General features: G+C 39.5%; 1 protein-coding gene across 1 annotated transcript in view; it reads left to right on the forward strand.

Annotated features, from left to right (window-relative positions):
• Positions 1-443: 443 nt before the first annotated feature.
• LOC149069520 (matrix metalloproteinase-14-like) overlaps positions 444-20,283 on the forward strand; it is a 28,557-nt gene continuing 8,717 nt past the window's right edge. The window contains exons 1-9 of the mRNA XM_089249968.1: positions 444-1,213; positions 3,914-4,037; positions 4,826-4,933; positions 8,754-8,866; positions 9,872-10,082; positions 14,481-14,645; positions 14,788-14,934; positions 19,814-19,950; positions 20,072-20,213. Coding sequence (XP_089106094.1) covers positions 1,100-1,213; positions 3,914-4,037; positions 4,826-4,933; positions 8,754-8,866; positions 9,872-10,082; positions 14,481-14,645; positions 14,788-14,934; positions 19,814-19,950; positions 20,072-20,213 — 1,261 coding nt within the window. The 5' untranslated portion in view covers positions 444-1,099. The remainder of the gene's footprint in view (positions 1,214-3,913; positions 4,038-4,825; positions 4,934-8,753; positions 8,867-9,871; positions 10,083-14,480; positions 14,646-14,787; positions 14,935-19,813; positions 19,951-20,071; positions 20,214-20,283) is intronic.

The raw sequence follows: 20,283 nt of genomic DNA on the forward strand, positions 1-20,283 counted from the left end.
TTTGGGCTTGAGAACTACTACTTTTTTAGAACATCATTTGCCCAAGGAGCAGAGCCGTCTTAACGCATGGGATCACCCGGTTACGGCCCGGGTACCTAAAGAGAAAAGAGAAGCGTCACAAAAATCAGAACTGTTCCAAATTTTCGAGAATTCGCCAGGTCCCCAGAAAAATCCCTTTGCCCGAGGGCCCATGATGTTCTTAAGACGGCCATGCTTGGGTGGTTATTAAGACGGCCCTTGTGAGTCCGTTTACTATTATTATTTTATTCAATTGTTAGGATTTCACTGAATCACAACCGCAAGGAAATCTACTTCTACACCACATTTACATTTCCCCCCGCTTTTACAGAGTTTTCGCAAGAGAGAGAGACGCGATGGGCTTTGCTAACATTCGTATTTGAAAATTGCAGTCACGTGATCAGACGGAACAGTTCAGATTGGTCAAGAAACAAAGGTTAAATGACTTCTAATAGCTATAAAAAAAAAGAGCGCAATTTCATTGCTTCGTACGACGTGAATGTTTTACTCATTTACAGAGAACTTCACGACACGAACATCATATCTTTCGTGCAAGACAAGAAGGGTGACATTTTGACTTTTTTTGTAAGGAAAAAGCAGAACTGAAGACCAGTTTTTATGCCCCCAGCTGATAACCATATTGAAAATGGGGGAACGGTTAGACTAGTTTTGAAGACAACAAACTCGGCGAACATTATAAGGTCGCAACCCTGAAAAAAAAATACGAGCTTTCTGCGTGCTTATTGGCTAATTCATCCGGAAGAAATGCTCACTATATTCTCCGTAATCTACTCAACAAAAGAGACACATAAACAAAGTCATCGGATAACGCTCATCGTTGACCGATGAGAGTGGTGGTGATTTCCCAAATAATAATCACGAATAATGATAATTATCATCAACTTAAATTAAACGAAAACAACTGTTTTGACGTATCAGAAAGGCTTCGTTTGGCTGATTATTTTGGATTATCGATGTTGTTCTGAAGAATCCGTGACGGACGTGTTTTCGTCATAATAATGAAATACTGACCACATGCAGTATTGAAATATTGAAATAACAAGGTTATAGGACAGAGACAATGGGGCGTGAATGGTCAGTTCGTCTATCCAGCATTTCATGGATGTTGTGGCTTTTGTTCTTGTGTTTTGGACAATCGCACACTAAACCTCTCGCTAGCAACCAAAGACTCATCGTAAGTACCCATACGTTTTTTCACATCTATTTTTATTGAGAGCGATTGCGTTGCTCATGTTAAATTCATAAATTCTTTTTTTTTTCACTGATTTTAGCTATATTTCTCGAGTATTCATAGGCACGGAAACTTTTAGGGGCTGAAGCTATTTTACCCTCCCCACAACATATTTTGGGGACTGAGGGCACCCCCCCCCCGATAATTAATGAATATAGAATGCAATTCTCTTGAGCTTGAACCCCGTATAGACGTGCTGTTACTTCCCCCCACTAAGGGAATTGTAAAAATATGAAAATCTTTGTCTTTTTATGAATATAAATATTTTCTTATATGACCGGCATTGCACTATAAAAGTTTTAGAAAAGTTATTTTATAAAAATTGAAAAATTTAACCAATAAGCGTATCGGTTACATTCGAGCGAATTTAACTGATTGGTTGTTTTTTCAAGTTTTGTCAAAGATATTTTATCTAACTTTTATACTATAATCTCGGCCGGTGATGAGTACATTAAAATACGCACAAGGTTTCTCAAGCCGTAAAGCACCTGAGATAAGCATAAAATTCCAATTTTTTAAAACTAGTTAATAGGCGTTCGTTAAGCGTTTTTGTTTCGCTATCACAAGTTGGTTTTCTGTGGTTTAAGAACTTCGAGACGCGAATGCGAGCTGGTCTTCTTTTGAAAGTCTCTCCGCAGAGAGCAGGCAGGTGTTCAACATGATACCGTGCTTACATAACATGAAAATTCACACCAGTGACAATTCACACTCACACGAAAGAGTGTGCATCGATCATGGCCCCCACATCCTGAAGCTGGGCCCTAGGCTGGGATCTTGTACGGGCCTCCCGACCAGACTTTCACGGGGCCCCTTTTATGAATTTATAGCGGGAAAAAACAAAAAAAAACGATTATAAAATCCTCCCGGGCCCCAGGGCTGGAGCCTTGTCAACCCACCTCTTGGGGGGGGGGGCCATGCCCACGATATGTCTCTGTAACAACACAATTTTGGAATTCAACGCTCCTACGCGCGTCCGATTTTTCGCTTAAGACCATCTCACTCCGATACACTTGCCCCTCCCCCGTGGGGCAGGGGCAAGTGTATCGATCTTATTGTTTGTTTGTTAATTGTTTTAGACTTGTCATTTAAAGCCCGTTTACACGAGCAATCTTTCACTCGCAATCGGAGTCTTGGGAGGGAAATATGTTAAGCCTCAGGAAAATGTGTTAACCCTTACGCTGCAGAAAAGATGTTCTCAGTACGGCCAATTAAAAAAACTTTTTCAGTTGACTTTTGTGACAGGTAGATGGCAATATCAAACTTAGACTTGCAAATTGAATATGATCGGGGTAAAGGTATGGTTCAACCAAAAAAATCTGAATTCAAACCCACAATCACCTACATAATATCGATTGGGGTAGGCAAGCACTCTTCCACTGCTCAGTAATATACATATAAAGGGTTTCTGTTAATGGACCGACAAACTCAGAGGGTTGTTAGTAGGCATCAAGAGGAACAAAAATTGCAATGGAACAAAATGATGTCGCAAACCACGTTGTGAGAATGAAAATCGCGAAAAACGAATGCAGGTTCTGAGTCCAGAGGAGACAGAAGGTGGATGTCAGTTGATCGTTGAATGCGTTCGAGGGTTCGCTCACCATATCTAACGTAAGCAGCCTCGCGAAGCGCATGCGCTGGGATAGGATCACACGCTGCGAACGCCGTAAATTAGCGCTAATGAGGTAGTACTGCGTATAATTAACTTCAACACGTGCTTAATAGCGCTAATTTACGTCGTCCGCAGCGCGTGATCCTACCCCCAGCGCATGCGTTTCGCGACGCTGCTTACGTGTGATACGGTGAGCGAACCCACGAACGCATTCAGCGATCAACTGACATCCACCTTTCGTCGGTCCATTAACAGAACACCCTGTATATGTACTTTACAATACAGTAAAATCTGTCAGTGAAGCAAACCTGTCAGAAAATAGAGAAAATAATAAAAAAAAACTAGTGTATAATATATATACGTATATATGTGCGTACGCCATCTATACGTCATTTAAAGAATTTTATTTTAAAGGAAAAGTTTTAATTATCCCTGGATGATATATATACGTATATATATTGAGCACGCTCTGAGGGTTAAAGACGACACTGGGCTCGCATACAATATTCATCTAAGGGGTCATTCAAGTATTACGTCGGCATCGAGGGGGTGGGGTTTCGGATTTGCTGACTTTTGATGATAAGGGGGGAGGGGGGTTTGAAGGTTGCTTACGTCATCAACCACCCCTTTTTGAAGATATGAAATATTCTAAGCTGCTGACGAAATTTTGCTGACGGGGGGGGGGGGGGAAATGCCTGAAAATCTGCTTACGTGATACTTGAATTGCCCCTAACTCATGGTTTTCCAAAAACATTTTGTTCTACAGAAATTTTTTCTTACTCATCGCCTCCAACTCAAGCGAATCCATAGGATCCTACGTTCCACCCGTAGCTTCTATCGTCTTCTGGACCATTCCATCGCCCACCAGGGGGCGATATTGCCCCTTTCGGAAACACTGGCGTAACTCAACAATATTCTGAGTCTTACTCTTTAAACTTTCCAATTTTGATTGTTGGGTAAAAATTTTGATTCAATACAAATTTCTGTATGAAGTGAAGAAACGTAATTAACATGTTCTTCCTTCAATTTTTCAGGCGCATCTTCAAAAGTATGGGTACCTTGAAGTTCCCAATACCTTTAGACCAAGACCATACGATGAAGACACCGTGAAGGATGCGCTCATGGAATTCCAGAGATTCGCTGGTCTGCCACAAAACGGTACGAGTTTGACATCAGCTACATCTGCCGCTGTGCGGTCGTGTGGGCGTTGTGATGGACCCGCATAGCAAGGATCCACAGGTGGCGAGGTGGTAGTAAGCTGAAGTTGGCTTTCTGTGGTTTTCCTTATTTAAGACGTGAATGCGAGCCGGTCCCCCATTCGGGAGAAATATATATATATCCAGAGAGCAGGCAGACCTTCAACATGATACTCACATAAACACGAAAATTCAGTAATATATTTTTCATTTCTAATGTGGAACACAGATAGCAACACTTCTCGAAGCCGCTATGCGGTCGTGGGAACATCGTGCTGGACTCTAATCGTTCACTCCAGGATAGCCCAGATCTTCTTCGACCACCTGCTTATATCTCTTCGTTGAGACAGAGCGGCGGGCCATGATCTATTTAGGAGGAGGACGTTAATCGTGAGGATCCGGATTCCAACCCCGTCATGGCACAGTGGTGGTAAGCGGCTAAATTTGTTTTTCTGTGGGTTTCCCAACTTCAATGTATGAATCCTAGCCGGTCTCCCATTTAAAAAAAAGTCTCTCCAAGAGGAATCCACACGAAAATATACACACACCATAGCACGAAAATTCAAGCGTTCACCTTCTTTACTTCAAAATATGGAAGACAGACGGCAGCATCAGCAGGACACGACACAAGCACAATTCTGACAACATAGATACGTTAGGGGCCACGCATTCAACACATGACACGTTCCTGCATGCAACCAATTCATCAGAAATCCCACAGAGATTCTTTTCTTTTTTTTTTCCTTTCAGGTGAACTGAACGATGAAACTTTGGCAATGATGGCCACACCACGATGTGGAGTCAAAGACGGGAAAGGCACGCAAACAGCAAGACGTCGGAAAAGATACAGTATTCAAAGTAAATTGCATCATCAATTACATGAAAAAATGAGGATTTTACACTGAAATGATCATGTAAAATTACAATGATATATCGCATATACTCGTGTATAAGGCGAGTTTTCTTTTTGTTAAAAAATTTGTTTCTTAGTTTAATTTTTGGTTGTTTTTTTTCTTTGGGGGGGGGGGGGGGTTCGGCTTATGCACGGTCAATTTTTAAAGAGCGAATATCGACCTTCTCCACTCCCACTTCACCAAATCATATACCTACATGGCCTCAGCGAGGCTAGCTTGAAGATCCGTGACGTTATTGGACTACTTTAGATGGCGTTACTAATCAGTAAAGTGATTTCTGTAGCTATGTTCAAACCCACGGAAAAACAAACGTCGTTGGCTTTGATACCAGCCCTTAGATGTGAGCATCGCCAAGCCTTTCAGAGATTATTCAGGGAATTTATGAACCGAATGAATGAGTTTCGAAAATAAAGAAACATCATAAAGCGGTGCCTTAGGCTAGGCGCACACCGGTAAGACAGGATTAGACAAGGCAGCTTTAGACGAGCTTGGTCATTGTTGTTCGTGTTGATTTGAATGCATAGGCGGAGATGGACTTGAAAGTCTCGGGGGGCATAGTCATTATTGCTGGGGGGGGGGGCACAATGATGATGATGTCAATTCATATATATATATACACACCTATACATGACATCAGAGGACTCCACCTTTGAAGCTGGGGGGGGGGAGCATTTCCTCCCCTGCCCCGCATCTCTACCCATGTTTGAATGTCGCAACGTACACCCGTTAGTCAGACAAATTGAAGCGTTGCGTTAAAACAAATAAATCAATGTCAGCAAAAATGGCTAAACTTGTCTAAAGCCGTCTTGTATTGTTGTGTGCTTAGTGCAGAGATGACTGCTTTGAGCCTTTTGACATAACCGCCATGGTCACTAACCGGTGTGCGCCCAGCCTTAAAGAAACCCGACATTGGCCTAGTGTGCCAATCAATGGGCTCACGAGGCGTGTTGGAAATCTTTATCGAAACCATCATCAAATCTTTTTAAAAATATTGTATAAGTAACGCGATGGACACGGAACTGAAGACGACATCCTCAATGATTGAAAGTGACGACGGCAGCACAGCTGAAGGCGAAGATGCTATACCGTATTGGCTTTTGATGTAGATCTCGAAGATTCAGAAGAAATGAATTAAAAAATTTGATAATTTTTCATTATAAAACTTTTAACTACATGAAAATATACGATTTTTTCCCCCTCCAAAGTGGACTGATTTTTTAGGGTCATCTTCTACACGGGTTTTCAATTTATTGTGGTTTTGGTGGCCCCAAGTGATGGGGGGTCATCTTATACACGAGTGTATACAGTAATTCATATACAGTGGAACCGCCCATAATGGACACTCACTCCCCGTTAGCTGACACCTCCCGTTAACGGACACGTTTTTAATTATGTCGACGGGACCTCAATATGCAGTCGAACTTCGAAGTCGAACGTCACTGAAAAAAGTTCGAATTATTCAGTTAATCTGTCCTGGATCTATAAAATTACTATACAAACTGCAACTTAATCATAAACATTAACATTGGACAATGATTCATCAATCATTAAAATTTCATCATCGATTACGAAACTGCTTCCAAAATTTTAATAGTTTATAATAAAATATAATATAAATTATAATTGATCTTAGCTGCAACATTATTCTATTATTCTGCAATCGGCATCACTGCAAAATTTCTTGACCATGTTCAAAGCATGTGATTTATGAAAACAGTTCACGGACATCCGTTTAAGAAACTGTTTCCCAAATTTTGCTTATCGTTCTTATGCTATCAAGGAAATATACTTTCATTAACGTATTACAATCTGAACATTCCGATACTATCCGTACGCTTAATGCCGAGAAAGAAGATTCGGATTTTGAATATTACGCCTTGAACTATAGTGGTGCACATTTTCGATGCACTCCTGCTGAACAATGTTAAAATGGGCATTAATACAGAATTTTCAAACTTTTATTAGTGTTTAGAAATTTGTAATTTAACAACTTGATCGAGAAAAGCAAACTCTGGCTTCTTTTAGAATTTTTCCAAACTAAATTTGCTCACACAAAAATCATTCTTTTTTCCCCTCCAACTTCGAATTATCCAAAAAATTCGAAAAATTTCGAATTTAACAAGAAATTTTAACATTAAATTACATGGAAATCTCAATGGAGGTTCCTAAAAGTTCGAATTTTCCAAAATTCGAATTAACCAAGTTCTAATGTATTTTACTATCCCATTAACGAACACTCCTCGTCAGCGGAAAAAAAAATCTGGGTCTCACGTGGCTGTTATCTAGCGATTCTAATGTAAAAGCTGTGTCTCTTACACAGAAATTTTACCTCAAATACTGCAAACTTCGAGGCTTATTTTCGAAAATTACGCACTTTTATCGGCTATCATTATTTTTTAAATACAATTGATGCCGCATATTAGAATCACGGATAATGTCGTCATTCGGGTATTATCATTTTTGCAAAGTACGGAATGGACTAAACATCATAACATGGGAAAGAAATTCTTTCATAGCTATCGGTTTTTCGGTTTATGTGATTGATTTTATTTTTTTTCGTCTAAATTTCTTTTTTTGCATATTTTGAAGCTAAGGCTGAACACAGATTCATTTCTTCCCTATAAGTTATCGTTATCAACTTAGAAGACTATGTAGGAGGTCGGAAGGCTCCCTTGTTGACAAAAATTTCCGTACTCAGCAAGTACGGATACAGGGCGATGAGGGGAAGGAGGGGCGATTATTGCTCTCCCCCCCCCCCATTGTATCTGAGCATGAACAGAACGTCTGCCCGATGGTAGGCATCTTCAGCAATGAATGAAGTCGAGGCAGACATCGTCAGCTGCGAACAAGCGGACGCAGACATCAAATTAGAATGAAGCGAAGGCAGGCATCTTCAGGTATTCAGTTTCAGCTGCGAATGGAGTGAAGGCAAGAATCTTCAGCTGCTAATGAATCCTGGGCAGATATCTTCAGCTGCGAATGAAGCCGAGACAGTCACCTTAAGCGGAAGCAGGTGGATCCAGGGCCATGTGTCGGAGAAGCGCCTTGGCTGGATCTGCATTGGATCATCCCCGTATTTCACGGGACAGAGTAATTCCTCCGCATCTGATTAGAATAAACCTGATTCTCCTCATTATTGCTTATTTGCGACCACCACCAGACCCCCCCCCCCCCTAGCAGATATAAGCTGGTTCGTCTCAGGAGACGTGTGCCACGGTGGAAAATCCGACAAGAACACCGCCCGCACCAGGCCAGACAAGGCCAGTTGGCTACAAGCCAACCAGCAGCAGGACTACTCCCACAATTCCCTCTTCCCTGCACACTTTCTTCCATTCCCCATTTACTGTACAAAAAATGACTACATACATACGGGGCAAAATGGGCAGGTGCACAGACGGAGTAATTCCTCCCGATATTAATCGGCTCCTGAAAAAGGTGATCACCTCTTTCCCCCTCCCCGGAATCGCGCTTGGTACTCAGTTCAAAATGTCCTAATCGGGTCGTAATAGCTGAAGCGACACATTTACGTATAGCGCCTCATTTGCAGTTTCTTACCTATAGTAAACGCATGTGTAATGCAAGAAAAATGATCACTTTCTTCAGTTACACATGCATAAGATTTGAACATGGTTTTCGGACGATTCTGTTCGCGAACATCATTTTCCACACAGGTGTAATTTTTTATACATACAAATATTTAAAGGTCAAAATTTGGAACCTACTCTTTTATAACTAATTACTGATAATGCAATTTCATATTCCAGGATATAAATGGAGAATTGTAACAATAAGATACCGCATAAGCAAATATCCAACGAGAATAAATAAACGGAGTGACAGAGAAAAGTTACATACGGTGATTGCTAGAGCATTCAAGGTAAGAAAAAAAATCCCACATTAAAAATTACGACGTTTCATAACTATCAGAAAACTTTATAGTAACGTTTTTAAATATGTATAATCGGGTGAAACCACATCTTAATGTGTTTATTCCCTATAAATTGAAATGCATAACCAAAAAATGAGTTTTTTTAGTGACACCTGAAACATTTCTTAGAGGTACGCAACGTCTGGCTATCTTACATACCATGGGAAATATGAAATGCAAAAAGGTTTATTTTTGCAGAAGGTTTATTAAAGGTACAAAAAAAATATTAATTCCAAAAAAGTTAGGGAAAAACTGCTATTACACCAAGCAAAACGTCAATCTTGTTCCCCTCAGGGACACATACGTGAACACAACACGTACGAGCATTGCACAAACTCGTGTGTTTCAAAGTTTAAGTTGTTGCTTGTCGACATGACGGCGTCCCTATCGATACCCAAGTTAGACCACAGCATTCAAAGTGTGTTGAAAATTTGGCATTAGGTGGATCTGGGTGAGAGCATATGTAAAGGCCACAACACACGTTCAGATTTGGCTACCCTCTGCAGGAAAACCTGAAGGCAAGTAGAGGCCATCCGCTGTACCTGCGCAGTTGTGTTTTTTTTTTTGGGTTTTTTTCTTTGCCTGAAAGATTCGATTTCTTCATTCGACTTACCTGTGCGGACAAACTGGAACGTGTGCAGTTGACTTTAGAGTTACGATATGGGTGAGCTGGACGTATCGACGCTTGGAAAAAGATGGAAGACCAGATCCGTCTTTAGAGCATCATGGGCCCTGAACAAAAAGATTTTTTAAGGCCCAAATCTGGCTAAAAATGCTTTATCACATATTTACACGCTCACTATCAAAACTTTTAATAAGATCCCGTTTTTATGATGCCCCTTTCCCCCATCGATCTTGAGGACCGTGCCCGAGTGGACCCATGCGTTGACAGCACTACGGAAAACTCTAATGTAGATGTTCTAGAATTTGAAACCATACTGCTCTGTCATATAGGTCTGGAGTGACGTTACAAACTTGAGATTCGAAGAAAGGAAGAGTAAAGTCGGCCGCGTCCATATAGACTTAAGTTTCGAGCCAATGTATCACGGAGATGCTACCCCATTCGACGGAGATGGAGGAGACCTCGCCCATGCTTTCCCACCCACTGACAGGGGAGACATCCACTTCGACAACGAAGAAAGTTGGTCGCTCACTGATGGAGAAGGTGCGTATATCCAACGCCTTCTAAAGCACTCTAGCTATAGATGGCGTTGGTATATCTCTCTCACATTTTCTTTCTCCCATCCCATACGAAGGCACACAATTTGAATCTTTCTTACTAACGCGTTCATACATGTATACGTTAGGCATCATTTCCCCGCTTGAGGAACGGGATTAACCAACCTGTAAAGAAGCTTGTAAGAAGCTGTATGTGAAGCTTGTAACTGGATCAAACCGTAAACTTCGAAAACTGAGAACTTAGTTTCGAAGTTTACGGTCAAACACGAATAGGGTCTTTTTTCCGTGATTTCTTCATAGATTAAATAGCTCATCGCCATCATTTTCCAAGCCCTGGTCGAAAAATTCTTCGACCATAAGACAAATGATTCTTCGATCAATCAGCCAGCATACGTAATAGAACGATTCGAATTAAGCCAGATCCACGCAAGGGGACGCTATGCAGCTTCATCCTACGGAGAATTCGATATTGAGCACACCCCGGGCTAATTTAATGATCAATTTTGCGTTTGAAACCCCCCCCCCCCCTCCCACTAAAACTGGGTTTGCGCGGCTCAGATCGCTAAGTGCGCCTGTCGTAGTGACCCGGCTTTAAATAAATAAATAAATTGCAACAAAATATCTTCTCGACTTGGGAATTTCCCGACTTGGAAATTTCCCATCATGGACTCATTTTTGTGGTAGTAGATGATTTGCGACCAGCAGCTTGGTCTTTGATTCTGCTTCTCTGCTTTATAATCGTTTTCAAAGTTGCCACAGGGATATTCAACTGTTTTGCAAGATCGACTTTCTCTCGTCATGAATTTAAAATTCTTGTTGAATTCTTCCAAAATTTTCAGTTATTTTTTTTTTAGAAAGCACTTTTTTGTCGACATTATGAACGACGGATTCGGCACAGCCAACACATAAAGCACCACAACGAAAGAAAATTCCACAGGAAACGATCGAAAGAACTTATTGTTTGTGTCTACCGTATGCATCTCTTAAAGTCAGACCTGTATCCTCAGACCTGTAAACATTGGGAGAAGAAAAATTCTGAAAGGACATATGGTCGTCAAAACCATTGAAACCCGTTTTTTTTTGATTCACCGAGTCTGCGTATTGTCAGAAACACTGCTACTCTAAATGACCATCAGTATCGTATATGTTAACATTCATCCTATACTTGGCTATTACTATGGCTATTACAGTGAACGTTTTTTCAAAAGATTGGGTGTGCGCAGTGGCGGATCATGATTTTGGGAGGCCCCAGGCGCAACCTGATCTGGAGGCCCCCCCTATCAGGGGCGGATTAAAGGTAGGGGCTGTCACCCCCCCCCCCCCCCCCCGAGAGCAGAAAAATTAAATGGAAAAAAAAATATTTTCTACGTTTTTGACTGAATAACAAACCAAGAAAATAAATTTGCTTAAAAAAGGGGGAAAATTCAGAATTTTTTCCAAAAAAAATCAGAACCGTCCTGAAAAATTGAACACATTGTCACAACCACCGCCCCCACCCACAAATTTGCGTTTATCCACCACTGCACCCTTTTGGCCCTAATAAGAACGAGATGGTTCACTAAAATGAACAGTATTATGAAAATCATAACTTTTTTTTTATTTTTGCATCACCAAAACCATAAACACAAAAATAAGATAAGGAAATATAATGATATTCTCTGGTACTAGATCAAAAATAATCACACTCCCATTAAAAAAAAAAGTCACAGTAAAATTCTGCATCATATTTTTAGTAATCTAAGATGTCCGTCCTGGTGCCTTCAGCCAGCCACACGGCAAAAATGGAGATCCGTCATAGTTTTAGTAATTTAATATTACTGATTAATAAAGATTTGATAATATCTCAAATATAATATATTTGATTTGATATAAAGATACTGATAATATTTAATAGAAAAACATTTCTTCAATAGAGGGAAGAAATTATATCAGAGTAAATATAAGAATTATATTTTTAATGGAAGAAATTAGGTCAGAATGAATAAAATTTAATGAAAGAAATTATTTCATAATGAATTAAAATTATTGTCAATGAAAGAAATTATTTAAAAAAAATTTTTTAGAAATTATTATTTTTTATTTGTTTATTCTATTTTATTTTTACTATTATTATATTAATTATTATTATTTTCTCTTTCAGCCACCTCGTTGGGCACTCTGCCTGTTGTGGCCTTTGCCTTTGTATTATTTGTATTCAGAGTGAATAAAAATCTTCTATATTATGCCCCCCCCCGTTTCGTTTAATAACGAAAAATGCCACAGTATAACATTGTGGCCCGCGTACTTTATAAAATGTTTCAATATGGCCTGCTATGCCTCAAAGGTTGAAGACCACTGCAATAGCCTCTCGCTAATCCGGTACGTATTAGACCACGGTGTGCCAGATTTTACCGAAATTGCTGGATTAACTTTGAAGAAACCCATTGAAATAATATATGAAATTTCGTGCAAAGACATAGTCAGGACTTGATCAGCAATTAAGAAATATTAGAACGTGTTAAGGGGTTAGGGCATCAGGAGAAAAGTGACACCACACCACCTAAATATCCTGGACTACTGGACGTGCTGGATTAGAGCACGACCGAATTCTCCAGAGACTACTGTAGTTGAATTGAAATGCTCAAATAAAAATTTATCAGATAATTTTTATATTTTTAGTTTTGCTTACCGTTATTTTTGGAGATTCTGCCATCTAAATCCTAAAGGAAATCTTGAGGATCGGCATGAAATTTTTTTTCATTACAATAACACACATTACAATTACATTAACAATAAACACTTTTCGGTCTGACACAAAGATGTTGTCTACCCAAGCCTCCTTGATCAATCCAAAAATGTAGCTCTTTTTTTTTAGAAAGAAGGAAAAGAAACCCCCTTGATTTTTTTCAGCCGGGGAGGGAGTGTTAAAAGAGAAACAGAAAAATCACGTGATTCAGAATGCATGTCATTCAGCATTCATTTCAAACCCCACTTTTTTTTTGTCATATGGTCGTATGGTTCCAGTCATAGATTGCAAATGTATATGTTGTTTGAACCAGCTTATAGTATTTCATTCAAACAAGTGGGAGACAAAATCACAATAAGAGCTCTACTACATTCATTTTAATTAGTACGAGTGTCTCTTCCTGTCGATGTCGCCGCTTGCCGATAGCCATCTTGTCATCCATTATACTGTATACAAAAGCTTACACCAAAGCTGTCGTATTATTGGCGCCTATAAAAGCATTTAATATTGTGGAATGAGACATCTGTTTATGCCTTCACTCCAATTTTCATTTCGGACAGACATTAGGACCTGCTGTTCTCACCCCTCCTCCTGCTTGTGCCCTTAGGGAAATACTGTTTGAAAATGACCCTCCCTGAATGATCGCTTTACAATGTCTCTTCTTTCTTTGTCGGGGAAGAACTGGCCCTTGAGAGCTGCGTCTTGTAAATTGTTCTTTTCTTTCAGTTCCCGTTTTTCTTCCATAACTCTTATAGGTACAGTATACATTAAAAAAAAAAAATTGCGGTTAAAAAAAAAAAAAGGTAGAGCAGATACTGTACTTAGTTCAAGAGATTTGTTGATGCGCATGTAAATTCATATGTAGGATGAAGCACACAACTATTTGGAGGCCCCCCGCTCTGCCGAGGCCCCAGGCGCGCGCCTCATGCGCCTGTGCGGTAATCCGCCACTGGGTGTGCGAGTCGAACTGAAAACGTCGAGTAATGGAGGTTTTGCGGCGAATAAACGACTTATATTTTAACATTGAAATGTATAGGAACATATTGTGACGGAAGCCACCGTATAAACATGAAAGTCGTATAACCGTATACTGAGCGACGTATAAACGAGATTCCACTGTATTTCTCTTTTTTTTATTTCTTTCTCTATCTGTGCTGTACCTAATCACATGTTGTTTGAATGACGTCACTCTGACTCTAGGGTTGTGGGACTTTGGGAATTTTTAATTTCATTCTTAGCCTGTATTGGCGCGTTCAAAATATTAATATTAAAATTTTTTTTTGAATGACCCATAATAATTCCGCTGCATATTTAAATGAGTAGAATTAGTGGTCATTTTTTCGAAGCTTTTTTGAGGATGACACCTTCCGACCTCTTCCTTGTAAGATACCAATGGGTATCTGCAATCTATGCGCGAAACAGTTTTTCAGATATTGTTTTCCTATTTGTTATTAGCAATAGCGATTCGTTCATTCGTTCTGGATGTTGATGCACGTTTCGACCTCTCAACTTATTCGATACTTATTAGTCTGGGTATTTTGAATCATTGATGCCACTGATAAACTCTAATTCACCACATTTTTCTGAATTCCTCGCAATATGCGAACTATGCAAATTCGCTTTACACTCGGCTAAAAAATACCTTTTATTTTCAAACAGGAAAAAATGTATTTCGTGTAGCAGCTCACGAAATCGGTCATTCGTTGGGCCTGGAACATTCCGATGATGCAGACGCATTCATGTGGCAATACTACTTACAAAATGCTTCACATGTTCATCTTACTGAAGACGATATCAACGGTATTCAGACTCTTTATGGAAAAGGTTGGTAATTAAAATTCCCTTGACCGCAAAAAAAAAAAAAATTGATGAAACAAATTCCATGAGAAACATTCTTCTCGAAAATTTCTCCGCATTCTCGATTCGCATCTCAGATTTCATTCTATTCCGCTTTTATTAATTTCAGTAAGTGCTCCCGACACTTCGGAGACAGATGACGATGGCGAGCCAGCTGGTCCACCGCCAGACACAAATCAGGCACCGGATTTATGTCGAAATGGTTCCTTCGATGCCATTGTCAGAACTCACAATGGCAAAACTTATTTATTCAACGGTAATTCTTTTCATTTGTATATCGTAATTAATCTCGAATAAATTGGAGCTGATGACGCAAGAGCTAACTCAGCAATATCTTGGCCCGTAAAGTAGACTTCAACAGAGGTCGGTTTATGGTTTTACCACCAGGGGGGTTATGTAATGTCTATGTTGATTTGATCGCCCTTCTCTCCAGTTCTAATATTTTTGACCACTACTGCATAAATTTTCTGCAAATCTAAGCTATATGCCCTGCGTTATCACTATGCTGATCGGTCTGGCAAAAGCCTAAAATCAGAACGCATATTTCGCACTTTACCAATTTTTTTTTCGGTAAATTCTAGGTTTTATACTGGTAAGAATATTTAAAAGAATAGTTAATTCTTATTGACAGCATTGGTTTTTTTAGGGAGAACCAATTTGGATTCAGAAAGGCGGAGTACAGAAGACGCTCTTGTTAATTTTCTTTCAGATATGTATATAGCAGATAATAATATTTGCATAAAGTTGCATCATTATTTTTAGATATCAGCAAAGCTTTTGATGCTGTGAATCATAGCATTTTCTTAACTAAACTTGAATATGCAGGAATTCGGGGTTTGCCATTTACATTTTTCAAATCATACCTTGCTAACAGTACTAAGTGTGAAAGTAAATTTCGTTTTGAGTTCTAAGAGACAAACTACATCTGGTGTACCTCATGGATAGGTACAGATATTATCCTTACTTAATATACATGAATGGCCTGTGTAACTTTAATTTAAAAGGAAAAATATTTTAAATTAAAGTTAGATCATTGACGACTTAAATGGAATTTACTCAGCTGTAATGAATTTTGTTGATATTAACTCATCCCATCAAATTGCATTTGCTGATCATTTAGCTCTTTGTTACTCTGACAGCTCTTCAGTTAATTTGAGGAATAACATGCAGTTATCTTAACTCAAAATCTCAACTATATATACACTGCTGGCCACCCAAATTGCAACACCAAGTTATAAAAAAAGTTATACCAAAACCAAAAGTTATAAAAGAATGACTAGATTTTTAAGGACTATTTCCGTGGAAGGCCTAATGGCATAGCTGCCAACTTTTGAAAATGAAAATTCGGGAGATTTTCGCGCACACCCGTATATTATGCTAAAACCACTCCCTAATAAACACAATAGGGATTTTTCCAAATAAAATAGGGATTTTCCAAACATAAAAGTTGAAGCGTAGGGAATAAAATCCCTACTCAAAAACTGAAGTCAAATTAAAATAGGGATTTTACACACATGGAAGTTAAACCCTTGGGAATAAAATTCCTACGCAAAAAACAAGTGAAATTGGAGGCCAAAACTTCAATGATGTAAAAATAAATATTGTGTTCAATCAGAAACGCTGTGAACAAACATTCTCCGCGAATGACCCCAAAATCATCGGAAGATGAAGGAAAACACCGTCAATTTTTGAAGAACACTGACTTTTTGTGACACTTGCTTGATGTTTTTTTTTCACTTCACGACTGATGATGGCAGTCTTTCCATGCCCGATCTTTATGTCCGTAACACAACTTGTACAAAAAGGAAAAGTCGGCCCTCTTCTGGAACGTTTTATGAAAGGAAATTCATCGGAATAAGTATCTTTAAAATTGATTAAATATGTTTTTGCTTATCATTATTCATGCTTTGTTATATCGCACGTACGTAACTTCAACAAAAGAAATTTTGACCACATGTGCATCACCATAATCTTCAATTATTATCCAGGAGTATTGGCTGCTAAGCCATTGCCCTGCACGATAAGACAAACAACTTTCTTGTTACCATCAGAGGGTTTGTAAAACTTCCTTAAAAAGGGAATTTCCCCATTTACGACGTGTGACGTCATTTCGAAAGGGAAAAAAAAGAGGCTTCATGCCCCACAAGAAATTCCTTAGGGATTGTTTTCATAAGCGGGGATTTTTTTAATGAAGTAGGGAATTTTTAGGGACAATTAGGGATTTTTGTGATTTTCGTAAAAATTCGGGAGATTTAAGAACTTTTCGGGAGATCGAGCGATGAAGATAAAATTCGGGAGATTCCCGAAAAATTCGGGAGACTTGGCAGCTATGTAATGGTAATGCTACAACTGTTATGAAAAATTTTACTTTACTTTTAAATTCCCAAAAATTATCACAGTAGAACCTCTCTTAATGGTCACCCCTGTTTTATGGCCAAATGAAAATTTCTGGGCAAAAAACCTATTTAAATACACTGCTGGCCACCCAAATTGCAACACCAAGAAAGACAAGAGATATCGCAACAATATTTATTTTGTAGATAACATGTTGACCAAGCATCAAATGATTAAATTTATAGACTTCTGTGAAGTGTGGTTCCTGCCAAAATCAGTAGCCAGAGTAGCCGTCATTGTTGGAGATCACCGCTGCCACACGCCTCGGCATTGATTCAAAGAGACTTTGGATGTGTTCTTGGGGTACAGCAGACCAAGCAACTTCCACGCGTTGCCAAAGTTGATCTGGTGTGGCAGCTGGGGATGTAATCTGGGTCAATCGTTGAGCAACCATGGACCACATGTTTTCTATCAGCGAAAGATCCGGAGAGCGAGCTGGCCAGGGAAGCAATTGAATCTGGCGATTGACGAAGAACCTTTGGACAATGTGTGCCACGTGTGGTCGCGCATTATCCTGTTGAAATATGGCTGTGGGCAAGCCCTGAAGGTAAGGAAGGACAACTGGCTCCAACACGTCGGAGATGTAGCGCTGGCTTTTTAAAGTACCGGCAATGCATACTAGAGGAGTGGAGAGTGATATCCAATACCGCCCCATACCATAATACCCGGTGCAGGACCAGTGTGGCGGTGCATAACGCAGCTGTTCAGCATCCTCTCTCCACGGTGTCTCCAGACTCGAATCCGACCATCGTGGTGTTGCAGACAGAAGCGTGACTCGTCAGTAAAGACAATTTCATTCCATTGTGCCGTCCACATCCTTCTTTCATCGCACCATTGGCGGCGGAGACGTCTGTGGTTCTACGTCAAGGGTAGACGAAGCAATGGACGTCTTGCGGACAGACCACTCTGCTGTAAGCGGCGTCGAATGGTACGCGCAGACACTGGATGATGCGGTACAGACTGAATGTGCTGTGCTATGGTTCGTGATGTGGCTGAGCGATCCGTCACTGCCATACGCACAATACGCCTGTCATCACGTGAAGTGGTGCACTGAGGTGGATGCGATCGAACACGTCGGTCCGTCGTACCCTCCTGCATCCAACGATCACATATCCGCATTACAGTTGTTTGGTTTCGTCCAACTCGACTACCGATTTCCCTGAAAGATAATCCACAATCTCGGTAGGCCACTATCCTTCCTCTGTCGAACTCGGATACTTGATCAAAAGATGATCGCTGTTTTCTACGAGGCATAATTGATCGTTTTTTTCAAAAAACCACAAGAAAAACACAATTGCCGTACTTCAAATCGTCGAAATCTCCAAGCCTTAAATAGCGCTTTGAAGTGGCGCCACGGGCACGCGTGATGTGCGTCTCCGCTGAAATTCTAATCATTTGCATATCTCACCTCCGCTAATGCATGTCGTAAATTTCATATTATTTGCATGCTTCCTTCAGGGTGTTGCATTTACGGTGGCCAGCAGTGTAATTTAAGATAATAAATTTAAATTAATTGCAGATAAAACTAAACTTATGTTAAATTTTTTTATGTTTGTTTCTAGTACTTTCCATAATTTTGGTGTTCTAAAATACAATAGTACGACTATTATTTGTACCGATAAGACCAGATGCGTCCCGCCTTACATCTTTTACGGATTTCCAGGCTTTCCCAAGGATAAATCAGGGACGCATTTAGCGTTTATTCATAGATCAAATTTTTGTATACAACGAACATGATGTAAATATCTGAGCATGTGAGCGTCCTCGCGCACTAACAAGCGTCTCTTAGCGGCTCAGAGCGTCCATTACGCTACACTAGGTCAACCGTTGTGATTTCCGATTAAGTTCTTGTATGTTGGTTCATATGCTGGACCAACATACAAGACATGGAGAGATGTCGCTAATTCCCTATCAATGTTTCACGGTCTTTTCCTTGATGTTTCCCGATAGCAATAGATATAGTCCATCGTAATTATACTTGATCAGAAATCGTCGATAATCTGTAATAAATATAAGTTCATCTTCAATAATAACTTCAGATTAATCGATAATCTGAAATCGTCACGGGATGAGTTAATATCAACAAAATTCATTACAGCTGAGTAAATTCCATTTAAGACGTCAATGACCTAATTTGTCACCTCTACAGGTGAACTTGTATAGATTTCCCATTCACTGATTCAAATTTTTGTCGACAGAGAGTGCTGAACGGAAGAAAATCGCTGGAAATATGCCAATCAGAGTCCTAAAAAAGTAGAGTGTTCAGTTAACAGCTAATTTCTAAATTTTCCTGTTACTGGCGTTTACATAGGGTTTTTTATTGTGATTTTGATATTAGTGGATAAAGTACTATTGGTGAAGTTGGTTTACCTCAGTCACGAATCACCGGCTGGAGCTTTACGAACGTTTCGGACACAGAAGAGATTGAAGATCCAGATTTAGATCCAGATTTCTGTTATTTGCTTTCATGCAGCGCTCTCTTTCTACAAAAATTTGAATTATTTTTTCTCAACCCAAAAAAACAAGAAAAAAAATAACTTTTTTGGGAGAATAATTTTTTCCAAACCGCATTCAAATTTTCCACAATTCCTTCAATTTTTATAGGTTTCGAAACTGTTTACAAATTTATGGAACACCCAGTATATTATGACTGAAGAATACCGAATCTTTAATATCTTCAACTTTAATTGGTTTATCAGGTTTAACCTTTTGCACTAAAATCAAATTTGATTTGATTTCAGGAGATTATTACTGGAAACTTTTATCAGACGGATTAGCGCCAGGGTATCCTCGGAGAATCAGTGCAGATTGGGGTGGTCTTCCTGGGAACCTCGACGCAGCGTTCACCTGGTCTACTGGCAAAACCTTCTTCTTCAAGGTATGTCATTTTGCATTCAGATCAAGCATAGAATCATTATTTCACTGATAATTTCCAAACTCCATCAAGCATCGTTGCTAAGAATGTAGGAAATTTAGTTATTTTCTATTGAATTTCATAGGACGGAAGATACTGGCGCTTCACAAACAGGCAAATGGACTCAGAATACCCGAAATTGATCATGACTGGATTCGAAGGGATTCCCAATAACGTGGATGCAGCATTCGTTTGGAGTGGCAATGGGAAGACATATTTCTTTAAAGGTATTTTTATTACACAACTTGTCGATAATAATTTTTAAACAATTTGTTAGAAATTCCATAGGGGTATGTT

This window comes from Pholcus phalangioides, unplaced genomic scaffold (genome assembly GCF_987345545.1).
Source record: "Pholcus phalangioides strain wild (caught in Gottingen) unplaced genomic scaffold, Ppha-v1.0 ptg000022l_1, whole genome shotgun sequence".
Lineage (NCBI taxonomy): Eukaryota > Metazoa > Arthropoda > Arachnida > Araneae > Pholcidae > Pholcus > Pholcus phalangioides.